This window comes from Medicago truncatula, chromosome 4, assembly GCF_003473485.1.
Source record: "Medicago truncatula cultivar Jemalong A17 chromosome 4, MtrunA17r5.0-ANR, whole genome shotgun sequence".
NCBI classification, from domain to species: Eukaryota; Viridiplantae; Streptophyta; class Magnoliopsida; order Fabales; family Fabaceae; genus Medicago; species Medicago truncatula.
The window spans coordinates 42,701,629-42,714,237 of NC_053045.1; the positions used below are offsets into that span (position 1 = coordinate 42,701,629).

The 12,609-nt window shown below is 35.3% G+C and overlaps 2 protein-coding genes and 1 long non-coding RNA gene across 3 annotated transcripts; 2 read left to right on the plus strand and 1 right to left on the minus strand.

Annotated features, from left to right (window-relative positions):
- Nucleotides 1-1,113: 1,113 nt before the first annotated feature.
- Nucleotides 1,114-3,652, plus strand: LOC25493062 (uncharacterized). The gene is made up of 6 exons (XR_003010834.2): nt 1,114-1,389; nt 1,495-1,554; nt 1,949-2,285; nt 2,387-2,539; nt 2,928-3,079; nt 3,408-3,652. It is a non-coding gene; the product is annotated as an uncharacterized lncRNA (long non-coding RNA).
- Nucleotides 3,653-6,910: 3,258 nt separating this feature from the next.
- LOC25493065 (histone H3.2) lies at nt 6,911-7,565 on the plus strand. Its single transcript, XM_013601471.3, has one exon. It carries the CDS (start codon nt 7,009-7,011, stop codon nt 7,417-7,419), a length of 411 nt encoding a protein of 136 aa, XP_013456925.1. The 5' UTR covers nt 6,911-7,008; the 3' UTR covers nt 7,420-7,565.
- A 102-nt stretch (nt 7,566-7,667) lies between these two features.
- On the minus strand, nt 7,668-9,793 carry LOC25493066 (probable glucan endo-1,3-beta-glucosidase A6). Its single transcript, XM_024780697.2, has 3 exons — nt 9,359-9,793; nt 7,975-9,279; nt 7,668-7,893 (listed from the first exon to the last, which is right to left on the minus strand). The coding sequence occupies exons 1-3, from the start codon at nt 9,402-9,404 to the stop codon at nt 7,856-7,858; spliced, it is 1,389 nt and encodes a 462-aa protein (XP_024636465.2). The 5' UTR covers nt 9,405-9,793; the 3' UTR covers nt 7,668-7,855.
- Nucleotides 9,794-12,609: the final 2,816 nt, after the last annotated feature.

The window sequence follows — 12,609 nt, forward strand, 5'->3', positions numbered from 1 at the left end:
TTAGATGAGGTTTGAATTGAACCTTCAATTATTCCCAAACTTGATATCCAATCGCATGAATCGGTTAACGCAAGTTATAGGGAAGGATCTACCATATGGCATAATGTCAGGGTTGTTTCAATAAATTTGGAGACCCGACTCTCATATTAAAAAGATATGTGTCTTATAAAAAAACACAATTTTTTTAGAAGAGAGAAAAAAAAACGAGTTTATAATGTTTGTTGTTAAAGCATTGTTATTTTATATAACAACTATGAACCAAAAATTATAAGAAGTGCCCTAAAAAAAGAAGAAGAAAAAAGTTATATTGTGTTTTTATTTAAAAATATATAATCAAATCATTAATTCTGAAACAACGTAAAAGATAAAAAATATAATCAATAGCGACTACAATTAAGGATTATTTTTTTTTTCTTCCACGGATCAAGTATTATAAAACAACGTTTATAAGAAAATCATCAATTTAACTAATGTAAAATTTCAGTGAAAATAAAATCCGAAAATGAAACTAGTGCAATGAAAGTTTCATACTAATAATCAAGATGTGAATTCTACTCACCTTAACCGATATAAAACAATGGTTGAATGTTGTAATTACGTCTTTGTTTTTCAGACATCAAGTACTGATCACTCACGCTGCTCTAGTGGTTAAATTTACAAGGTGCGACACTAATTCCTTTCATTTGTTCTCCAAGTACAGAAATTCATCAAAACCGATCCCTGTCAGTCACAACTACCTTCGGTATGTTTTTCTTTGAATTATGAAGTTGAAGCAACATTTGTAAAACCTAAGCAAAATTCTCCTCTTTTTCCGCTGTCAGAAATGCAAAAGCAACTGAAATGTAATATCAGTTGAGGTGACTCCAACTATCTCAAACAATGACATTATGTACAAGTTAGTTTTATAGGCGGAGTCCACACTACAAGAAATCCTGCATTTTGCCAGGAAATTATGCCAGGAGCATCAACCCCTGGCAAATTTGCCAGGGACTATGCCAAGGAAACCCCTGGCAAAACGACATAGGGACCACTTACAATTAGAGAGGGGTTTACCCCTGGCAAAAAACACAACCCCTGGCAAATGACCTTTATCTCCTTTTTCTCTCCCTCCCTCCCATTATTATTATCATGAAAGCCAATTAAAAAAATAAAAAATCTGACTCATTCCTCTTCTTCCTCTCTCTTACGATACCAGCCTCCAATTCTCTCTTCAAACAACCCAACCACCGCCACCAGCTTACCGGCGATTCCTTGGCCGCCATTCTCACCGATTGACGAAAATGAAACCATTTTCTTTTTCCACTCGACGAGAGCTTTCCGTTGGTCCAATTAGTTTCACGAAAGGAGCAACTTTTCTGTTGACCCTTTTTCTTCCTCCGCCGCAGTAAGGTCTTTTCCGGTCACCATACATCTCTTTCCTTCTTCTTCTTTTATGCTTCATTCATTTTTGCGACGTTTTCCTTCTTTTCTCTTTATTTTTGTGGTGAGAATCAGTTGGGAAGAACCACCGTGTAGGAGCTCCGATGGCCGCCATTAACTTCACCTTCTCCAAGGGTGAGTGTTCTCCTTTCATCAATTTTTGAGTTTGAGATTTGAAAACTAAAGAGGATTAATTTTTGTTGAACCCTAACTTTTCCACTCCCAACACATTTGGTTTATGTTTCTATCAGAATCCAAATTGTAAATTGTTATATCTCTTACTGCAATATCACTAGTTTCACAATGGATATATCTTGGTAAGTTCACAAATGAGTTAAGGTTCACCAATGTGTTGTGTTCATAGAAAATATATTAATTGGTCCATTTTCTGATAACTGCGTTTGTTTATGTCTGATGTGTGAAATGAATTAATTTCATGATAACTGCGTTAACACTTTCTGATAAATATATATGATACTACTATTGTTTTGATATGTTTATGTTAATCGTATTTATGTTTGTTATTTAGTATGTAGGTATGATTCTGAAGGTAGTGATGCTTCAATGTCTGCTTTGAGATCTGATTCAATTCCATCGTCCAAGAATGGAATCAAATCAGTGTACTCTGATTGTGTTCAAGTTTCTTACATAACCTCAAACCTTCATGGGCTGAGAAGGAATTCATTGAGCAGCCTGCATTCTTTATATTTAGAGGATATACATATGTTCATTATTCTCTTTAGGGTAAGGAGTCCTGTGAAATGAACACTAAAGAGAAGATAAAAGCTTCTCGTAAGAAGCTAGACGATGGGATTGTACTGTGGAAAGTTGGGAAGTATGAAAGAGCTTCTAAAAGATTTAAACAGGTGACTATCATGTATATTTTGCTTAAACTAATATACAAAATTAGCTTGTTCATTTTGCCGGTTCTATCATGTATATTTTCTTAAACTGAACAATAATGCAGGCTGTAAAGATCATAGAGGATGGTACTTCCTTCAGTGATGATGAGAAGAAAGATGTCAGGGACTTGAAGTCATCTTGCGGTGTACACATTTCAAAATGCGATGCGATGTTGCTTTATGATCAACAACTTATGAAATCGTATGAAGAGCACCGGGTATGGATGATGTCTCCTATTTTTGTACTTTGAGACTTTGATGACATTTGAGCTATTTTATAATATTTAGTGGGGCATATCTATGAATTAGAGAAGATAAACTATTTCAACAGTTGAGTTAGTGCTTAAGGAATCAATTTATTGAAGTTAAAAACAACTAGTTGATAGATTAGCCTTTGAAAGTAATGATTCTTGATGACGAACGATACTAAATTCTTATTAAGTTCTTGATATGGATTGTAGTGTTGATGCTATTTTGAAAATGATGACTTAAATTGATATTAGGTTGTTTCCAGGTAGTAACATTTAATTCATATTTAACAATTTTTAGTTAGAAATTCTCCTACTTTATGTTTGTTCTTTTATTAATGTACTACTTTATCATCAGAGATTTTAAGGGCTTCTAGAAAGAGTGGATTGATGTAGAACCAAGGGTTTAGTGACTATGACAGAGTGCATTTTGGAAGTGTCCAGCCTAGTCTTATGCCTTCTTTAGACACTACATCAAGTTTCACCGGATGGAACAGCTTGTCGCATGAAGTAAGCGTTTCTGTTCTATGCTTTTATTTAATGAACCATTCGTTCTCGCATGTAGTAAGCATTCATATGTGTTAGTGTCGGACACGCCTTTTAGAATAAAAGGTGCTACATTTTTAATGTTAAGCCATTGTAAAAGAAAGATAAATTAGCATCTGGTCCATTGATCTGTATTTTTTTATAAATTTTGAAACAGAGAAGCTATACCATGTGTTATTTCTATCATGTACCAATATTCCCTTCCATTACTTTTTCATTCTTTAACTTATATTTTTATCTCTACCCTCTAACCATCAAATTTGCTAAGAGATTAAGTCAAATATTACATCAGGGGCTCAATGTGGATTGGCAAAGAGCACCAACAGTCTCAAATTCTCACATAGTGAAGAAGATGTTGCGCTTGGATATTCCTCATGATAACCATCCAACTGGAAGATATTTGAAACATTATATAAATGCATTGTCCATTATAAGAAATCATAGAAGAGCTACTCAGACATGTGGTATTTCTATTTTTCAACTCTTGTAATTTTAGTAATATGAATAACAGTTTTTTTCACTTTCTTTTTCCCTTGACACATTGTCATTATAATATGCATTTTTATGCAAGGTGTTTCCAAATATGTTGCTTTCCTTTTCGAAATTAAAAGAGGACTTGGATTTCCTGCAGTAAGGGAAACTATACAATCACACAGTCAAGTGAGCTCGGCTATATGAAGATCGGAGGACTAATATATTGATTTTACCAAATCGGGCTTTAAAATGTAACTCGAAAAAAAAATTGTTTTTTAAATTATTTTAATTATTAAATTTTAATATTTTGATTTTATAAACAATTAAAAAAATAATTTTTTTTTTTAAAAATTCGTACACAATTTGCCAGGGGTTTACCCCTCGCAATGTCCCTGGCATGTGATGCTGACACAGTCTCCAAAAGCTTGCATTGACCAGAATGCGTCAGAAAAGCCTGCAATCATGCAGACACGGTTTGCCAGGGGTTAAGCCAGGGCCTGTGCCAGGAGCGCATTTGCCAGGAGCTAAAGCCCTGGCAGAGTCATTTGCGATGAGCATATTTGCTGGTGATTCTGCTCCTGGCAAAACTCCTGGCAAACGTCCATTTGCCAGGGTTTTTAGCATTTTGCCAGGGCTTCTGCCCCTGGCAAAATGCAACATTTCTTGTAGTGCCATGATCAAAATTGTTAAACAACTTAGCCAAATCAGGATGAGCCCAAAATATCACCTTAATAGTAGCACTCTCACATTGTGTTCTTGTGAAATGAACATATGTGTACTCTTTCAACTTTGACACTATATAGTGCATCTTCGTCTTGTCATGTTTGATTGCCTTTTTGAAATTATGACGCTCGTTGTATACTTGTGATTTATATTTGTCATGCACACTTGTCTTTTTCCCTTCAAATTCGTCAAAGTATTTATTTTTTGCACTGAACTCTTGGTCAAGTCACGCACAATCTTCTTATCATCATCCATTAATCTTTCCGCAAGAACGTGCTTTTATAACTTTGGCACCATCTCATGGTTGTGAATTCCAATAAGAGTAACCAACTTTCAAGTCTTTAATTCCCTATTAACATATCCACACAACTTGAACATAAACCCACGTTTTTTTGATCTCATTGCTTCATACTTCAATTTTTTCTTCGGTATTTTGTGATCGTCGCTCATTTCACAAACCAACTCTAACATTGGATTCTTTATACTAGATCTTCTTATAAAACCTATAAATTCGACCCTATTTGTTTGTCGGCATATCCAACCAAGCAATTCATCTTTATCTTTCTATGTATCTTGACTTGAAAATAAATGAGTTGTGTACACTTCGTTGACACCAAGTTGGGACAGAAGCTTCAACATAAACGAGAGTGTCATCCGTATTTGGTTTCACATCAACCGAAACTTCAACCTTAGGCGATTTGATCTCGACGGAATAATCGACAAACCTAGGTTTTGTCTCAGCTAGATCATCATTCACATTCTCAATTATGACTATAAATAACAACATAGCATTGCAAAAACATTTCATTAATATTTAACTCAGAAGAAAAATAATCGGAAAAAAGCAACCGCTGTTGAAAATTTTAAAAATTGAAGACCACAACGATAGTTAACTACAACTGAAGTTCTAATGTCAACGATAATTAACTAACGTTGCGAATGCATGTCAGAAAATAAAAAATATGGCAGAAAAATCAACAAATGTAAATGGGTTAAAAGTTGCATTACACGTTTCTCAACGTCAAGTAATTTGATACAAAGACTAGGAATTTTTTTTTTATTTGTAATTTTTTTTTTATAACAAGGTATGAAAGGTGATGGATGAATAGGAGTAGGGGTTTACTCGTTTTAGACAAAATCATGATGGTAGTTAACTACCGTTGGTGGAACCGTAGTTAGCCGAACGGTAATAAACTACTGTTAAAGGCATATTCATAAATTCTATACGTTTTTAAGCAATTTCACATGTGAGAAAATCAATTTTCTTATATCAAGATTTCTTTTTAGGTCTCCTCGTATCTCTTTAGGCCTCCTAAAATTACAAAATTGTCCTTAATAACACGTTTTGTAGATAACTACCGGATGTTCATTTAAAAAAAATCATTTTGTGATGGTAGATAACTGCCAGATGTTCATATTAAAAATTTCCATTTTCTACCTCCGGTAGTTAGCTACCAGATGTTCATTTCAAAAATTCCACTTTGTACCTCCGGTGGATAACTACCCGATTATTGCCCATTTAACCTTTGTTTTACATAACAAACAGACGTCATCGAAACTTTCTCTCCCATCTTCTCACATCTCTCCACCAGCTCACTTCCTCCACCATTTCACTCGGATTACCCGACCGAACCACTAATCTCAACCTACTCACCCAGGCAAACAGAAAATCCTCATCGTCCAATTGTCCACCATCATCAAAAGCCACCAAACCTGCTAATTGATCGCAATTGAGTGAAGATTTATTCTATTTGTTCTATTGATTGTGATGAAAACGCAAAAAAAAAAAACACTCAAAAACCGCAAAGTTTATAAGCATATTCAAGTTGAATGCAAAATAGGAAATAACTGCTTAAAAACTACAACCTTGGTTTATATAAGGAGTATTCCGGTAGTCATCTACCAGAAGTACACAATCGAAATTTTTAAAATGAATATCCGGTTGTTATCTGCTGGATGTACAAATTTTTTTTTTTAAATGAACATTCGATAATTATCTTATCTACTGAAGATATTATCAAGGACAATTTCATAATTTTAGGAGTCTTAAAAAGATATGAGGGGGCTTAAAAAGAAACATTCTCTTATTTTGATTTGGTTTTTTGTTAAAGGAATTCAAAGCCCATTACTTTGGATTTTCGATTCATATTCATTTGACAAAAGAAAAAAAAAAAAAATCTTGAACAAAAGAAAAGAAAAAAGATGATCAATATTCAGAACCTGAACCCGCGAAAAGATGAATTCCATTCCTTTATTTATTTTCATTTTCATTTTCACTTTCTCCCTCCAAAAAATAATCGATCCGCGCGTCATTTTCTCAAATTCAATTTCAACTTTCCATAACTACACGCCACGTCACCGATCCGCGTGATTCTTTGAAATTCAATTTCAACCATCGATAACCATAAAATCAACGATCCTCATCACACAAACCAAACACATCCACAAGCCACGTCATCGATCCGCGTGTCGCAAAAACTCCAAATAAACGACACCCGTCGATGAACCAATAATCAACGGCCACAATCACACCCCACTCACCCTCTTCTCAAATTTCAAAACCCGCACAAAATCATATCATTATATAACTCACCTCTTTCATCCCTTCTTCTTCATCACTCTCAATCTGAAATCACCAAAACAACCTTCAAGCTTTTCTGCTAGAAACCGTTTTTCTCAGTTATTTTTCAGCATCAATGGCACGTACCAAGCAAACCGCTCGCAAATCCACTGGAGGTAAAGCTCCAAGGAAGCAACTAGCCACAAAAGCCGCTCGCAAATCTGCTCCGGCCACCGGTGGAGTGAAGAAACCTCACCGTTTCAGACCAGGAACCGTCGCTCTACGTGAGATCCGTAAGTACCAGAAGAGCACCGAACTCCTCATCCGCAAACTCCCCTTCCAGCGTCTGGTTCGTGAGATCGCTCAGGATTTCAAGACTGATCTCCGTTTCCAGAGCTCCGCCGTGTCGGCGCTGCAAGAAGCGGCTGAGGCTTATCTCGTTGGTCTCTTTGAGGATACTAACCTCTGTGCCATTCATGCCAAGCGTGTCACTATCATGCCTAAGGATATCCAGCTCGCTAGGCGTATCCGTGGCGAGCGTGCTTGATCTTGTTGATTCGCTTTGTTAGGGTTTGTGTAGATAGGTTCATGATGTAGTTATATCACAAACCGTTGCTATAAGTTTCTTTATGGATCTTGTTATTTTGTAATGTGCTTAACGCTTAATCAATGAAATCAATCATCTTTTGTTAATCTCTTTTGTTTAATTACTTATGCATTTGTCTATTCTTAACCCTAATTTTCTGTCATTTTGTTATGAACTGGTGTTGTCCCTAATTGGATTTGAAATCAAAATTAGGGTTTGATAAAGGCATATTGTATAATGTGGAAATTCTTGACAAATATCTTGATTAATACAATTATTAGAAAGTAAAATTAAATGCTATTGATTACATCTCTTGGAGTCTAAAGATCTCAGAGTCCAAAGATAATTGCATGCATAAGCTCCATAATCCTTTCATTGTTAATCTGTTAACCAGTCTCTAGAGAATTACGCTTGGGAATTTGCAAGAATTTCGACCTGTCACAAACAATTAAATAAGGTTATTGACTGAAACAAAATGTGTGATTATATTGTAAAGAGAGTCTAGTTGGAACTTACTAGGGTCTTTGGTTGTTTCTGTAGCAAGGCCATTGAAATAGCAAGTTGCTCCACTACTTTTGAATTGAGCCCAGTAGGTACTAAAAACGTAACTGGCATGAAGAGGGATTGAAACTGGTTCATAGCATTCATTTCCAGGTGAAAGTGCATCACAGGTCATGTTTGCTACATTGCAAGCATAGGTCAAAGCTGCTGCTAATTCTATTTCATTTGCTCCTTCTGCAGCCACACACCATACCTTACCTTTGTATGGCACATTGTTCTTTGGAGCTTGTAATGGTGCATAATCTGTGTTAGTTTTTTTACCTGTTAAGTCTAGATCGTAAATTGGGGTTCCATCTGTGTGTAATAAGCCCCAGTGTCGTTCTGTTCCGGGACCTGGCTTTTGGTTTTCGTCGAAAAGTGAGAAGAGGAAGGTTGTTATTGGGACACCGGGGCGTGCTGGGGTTCCAATGGGTGGTTTTGCTGTCATTCGCTGGATGAGATTGCGATTGTATGTCGCTGCGTTGTAGATGTTTGCGCCTGTTTCTTCTATGTCACCGGAGTTTGGCCATCCTGTTTCGGATATTACAAGCTGGATGTTAGAGTATCCGAGTTTTGACATGGCAAAGAGGAGGGAGTCAAGCATTTGGTCTAACAAGTTTCTGTAGATTAAGCCACTATCAGGGTCTCTTGTGGTGAAATCTCCTCTGAAGAGAGCATAGTCTAGGGGAATATTGTTGGGGTCCTGTGACCATGGGAAATATGGGTATGCATCAATGAAGAAAAATGAATTGGTTCTGTTTAAGAATTTGAGCATTGGTGCCATCACACTGTCTCTTATGTCGGATCGGAATGTTCCACTTGACGGTGGGAAGGTTGATTCTAAGACATCCATGGCTAATGGGGTGCCAATTTTGATGCCTCTTATATTCTGAGAATTGAGTGCTCTCTTGATGCTTCTCATTGCTGGGACAAGATCATGCCACATTTTGTGACCTTGTTCTGAATTGTAGCTTAGCACTTCATTTCCTACAAGTAAGTAGCGGAACAGGGTATTTGGGTAGTACGGGAGGATATTGTTCCTCACCCATTCATCTGCTATGCTTTGGTTTGCAGCAATGCCTGAGATTTCATGGTTTGGGATCATAATGGAAACTTTGAGCTTTGTGGTTGATAAAAGCCTTAGAATATCCGGGTTGGCGTCATAGAGCTTCACACGGCCAGCTTTCATCGTTGTTAGTAATTCGATGGATCGATACAGAGAGGGTAGATTGTTCCCGAGCACGCCATAGTTCACACCAATATTGCTATTGGCTTTTGCACCTGCAGAGTTAGGAAAGATTGCATTAGTTTAATGAAATAAGACACTGCAACATAAAGAATCTCTATTGCTCAAACTTACTTGATAATGAAAGTAAACAGACTAAATATATAGCCAGATAATCCATTTCTCCAACTACTATTCCAATGGCTAGTTGTTTCTCAAAGGTTGCAGTAATGGTTAAGCAATAGAGTGAGATGAAGAGAGAACATTGGCGATATCAATTTATACAAATGCTATGGAGATTGGTAGCAAGAAATCATATATCTTTGGGAAAAGGATCTTTACGAGGCTACACAAGAAGAATAATTTTTTACAATTCACGTGGAGCGACCTGAAATAAGAAAGGATTAAAATGGATTCAACACACACATTCATTTATTAAACCAGTAATGAAAGCAAGGGTGTGTTCTCTTTGTTTCTTGAGTTAACCTGTTTCTGAACCTATTTTATTACAAGAAATGAAGGTAAATTAGTCACAAACTTTAGGAGGTGGAAGAAGGTACTAATGTATGAAAAAAAACCAAGATAATGAAATTGTTCCGCTCACCTAATGAAACTTATCTCTCAATCAGCTCACTCTTTTAATGTCAATTACGCCATCCACTTAAACGAACAAAAAATAAAATAAAATAAGGGCCCAATTATTTCCCACATTTCATGTTTTTTATTTTTCATTTCAACAAATAATGCTAACAACGCATTGTTTAATATACACACTTCAACTAATAAATATAACTTGTAAAAAAAAAAAAACTAATAAATATAAGAGATTATAGATCTAATAATTTTGTCACTATTTGTAAAACATATTGTCAAAACACACCTAACATTTTCAGAAAATTATTCTTTTTACTTATTTTTCATTTTTCTCTTAATCACATTTTTTCACTCTACGAGTATTCCATGTCCTTGTTACTAGCAATTAATCGAAAATGTTTTCATAAAATTAATTCGGCCTAATTTTAAATTGCTTGACAAAAAACATTTTACTTTGTCCAGTTTAGAGGTAGAAATTATTCAATGTTTAACATGCTACTTCTTCAATATTATTCCGTTCAGCTCCAAAGTTAGTAGTTTTACCCCAAAAAAAAAAAAAAGACTTTCTTTTTGTAGGCCACTCAAATTAGCTTTGTAATCTTAAGCATTTTGTAAGAGTGTTATCACAGTCCCCGGAAATCCAACCGTACTCGGCGGTGGCGACGCCCTCAGATGGTGGAGGAAGGCGTGCCAAAGACCAACAACTGTGGAGGTTCAATTTCACTGGTTTGACATTTTCTCTGTTTTCCTATTTCCCACGTCTATCTGATTTTTCAGTACCCTATTCTATCACCATTCTGCATTCCTATCAAACACTTATCCTACATATAACTGAACCATCAAGCTTAATATGCATAATGTGCTTATCCCACACCATACAATAATGAACCATCAACGCTGAATATATATTATTAATTTACACATTCTTAATCATCATCATCATCATCACATAGACCATGTTAGTTACCCTTTCTTTTTTACCAATCTTTACAATGTAGTCATTCTTAATAACTTAATACAAAGTTAGTCCCAATTTCCCAACAATTTGGTACTAAAATTTGATTTTGTAGGTCCGCTCATCCACTTAAAGAAAGAATGCTTTGTTTATTTTGTGCATGATCAAAATCACGTACGATTTGACAAAATCACTGTGACACTGATTTCATTGATGCACTAAAGTGTAGTTTTTGCAAAATCACGATGATTCTACCCAACTCACCGCGAATCCAAACATACAAGAATTTACATATTAAACAAAAACAAAATCCCAATATGAGAATCATTGGTATTTAGTAATTATGCAGTCCATTTTCTTTCTTCACGTCATTTTGGTCTTTCATATACTCCATCCGTTTCAACATGAGTGCCGTTTAAGTAGGGGCGGACCTGGCTACACTAAACCAGTGTGGCACAATTTTTTGCAGGTCGTCATATATATTATTTCTCACAATATTATTCATAAAACAATTGTATGTGTAGATTAGTAGCACATATGAAAGGATTTTACTTTAGGTACTCCGGTTGACACTTGCATTATGCATTATGAAAGAGGCACGCCTTTACCACTAAACCATACCATACACATGTGATTAATTTACAAAATTTGATTTATATAATATAACATTTAGCGATAAGTTAAAAAAAAAATGATAATTGGGCCTGGACTAGTGTGGCACTTGCCGCAGTGGGCCTAGTCCAGGTCCGCCCCTGGTTTAAGGTTGTTCCACACATATTAAGAAATTCAATAAAGTAGTCAACAAATATATCATTTTTACTAAACTAATCCTATCAACTATTGGTGTGTATCTGACCATCATAAATGATGTATTGCTATACTTACATTTGTATAAATGTATGTCAATCCTGTCACAGTCTTTATACCTCATATTTATTGGATCTTTCTGATTCTATCTCATGCTTTCAGAGTGGTAGAGACACTGAATGATTATGCCACCAAAGCTGTTGTAACTTGTAAATACAGTGGACTATTTTGGTTCTTTGATTTATAAAGTGAATGACTTGTTAGATGAGAAGGTTGTTCAAGTTTCAGGAGTAGAGCTACAAGTATCTTGTACTTAACAGGTATACTTGATTATCTCCTTTCTGCTTAAATAAACCTAGACTATTGATGTTGAAAGTATCGGCGAAGATGAATAATTGATTTACCGCCACTATCATATACTGAAACCATCAACATGACTTTTAGGCGACATTATTATCTTGAGATATGGAAAAAATATATATTGTGTTAAGGCACCACAAATTAATATTTTAAAGTTATCCTGAAAAGTATTTCATGCCTAGCTCTTTTCCTTTTTTCACTGTTAGAAACCAGAACCATTATAAAAATGTAGTTAACTAAATGTTTTTACTGTTTAGAGATTAGATAGTTTAGTGTTGTATTCACTAAGGAGATCTTTTAAGAATTTAGTCCAGTGCATTGTGCACAAATTGAAGACCTTTGCATTTAGTTATCAAAAACTACACTAAAAGAATGAATAGAAAGTGAGTTTTGCAGTCACAGAACATCTTCAGGTCTTTTCAAGGTACAATCGTGAAACACTGAAAGTGATTCTTTAGTAGAGTTAAGGGTCATTGTCTCTTCTATGAGTGGTGTGTTAACCCTCTAGAGTGTTTGTTTAGGATATAAGTTTATACATTTCTAATTTTTTATATATGATGTTTTGTAATTGGGTTGGAGTCTTGTACTCATGTTATAGACTGTTATCTTCTTTGCTGTTAAAATAAAAGTTCAGCCATGAAAATATATTTTTAAATAATGTTCATAAAAA

Coding starts and splice junctions, on each gene's coding strand:
- LOC25493066 (XM_024780697.2), bottom strand. CDS start 9,404: ATGGATTATCTGGCTATATATTTAGTCTGTTTACTTTCATTATCAA. Junction 9,280..9,358: donor CTGTTTACTTTCATTATCAA/GTAAGTTTGAGC, acceptor CTAACTCTGCAG/GTGCAAAAGCCAATAGCAAT. Junction 7,894..7,974: donor AGAAACAACCAAAGACCCTA/GTAAGTTCCAAC, acceptor TGTTTGTGACAG/GTCGAAATTCTTGCAAATTC.
- LOC25493065 (XM_013601471.3), top strand. CDS start 7,009: ATGGCACGTACCAAGCAAACCGCTCGCAAATCCACTGGAGGTAAAGCT.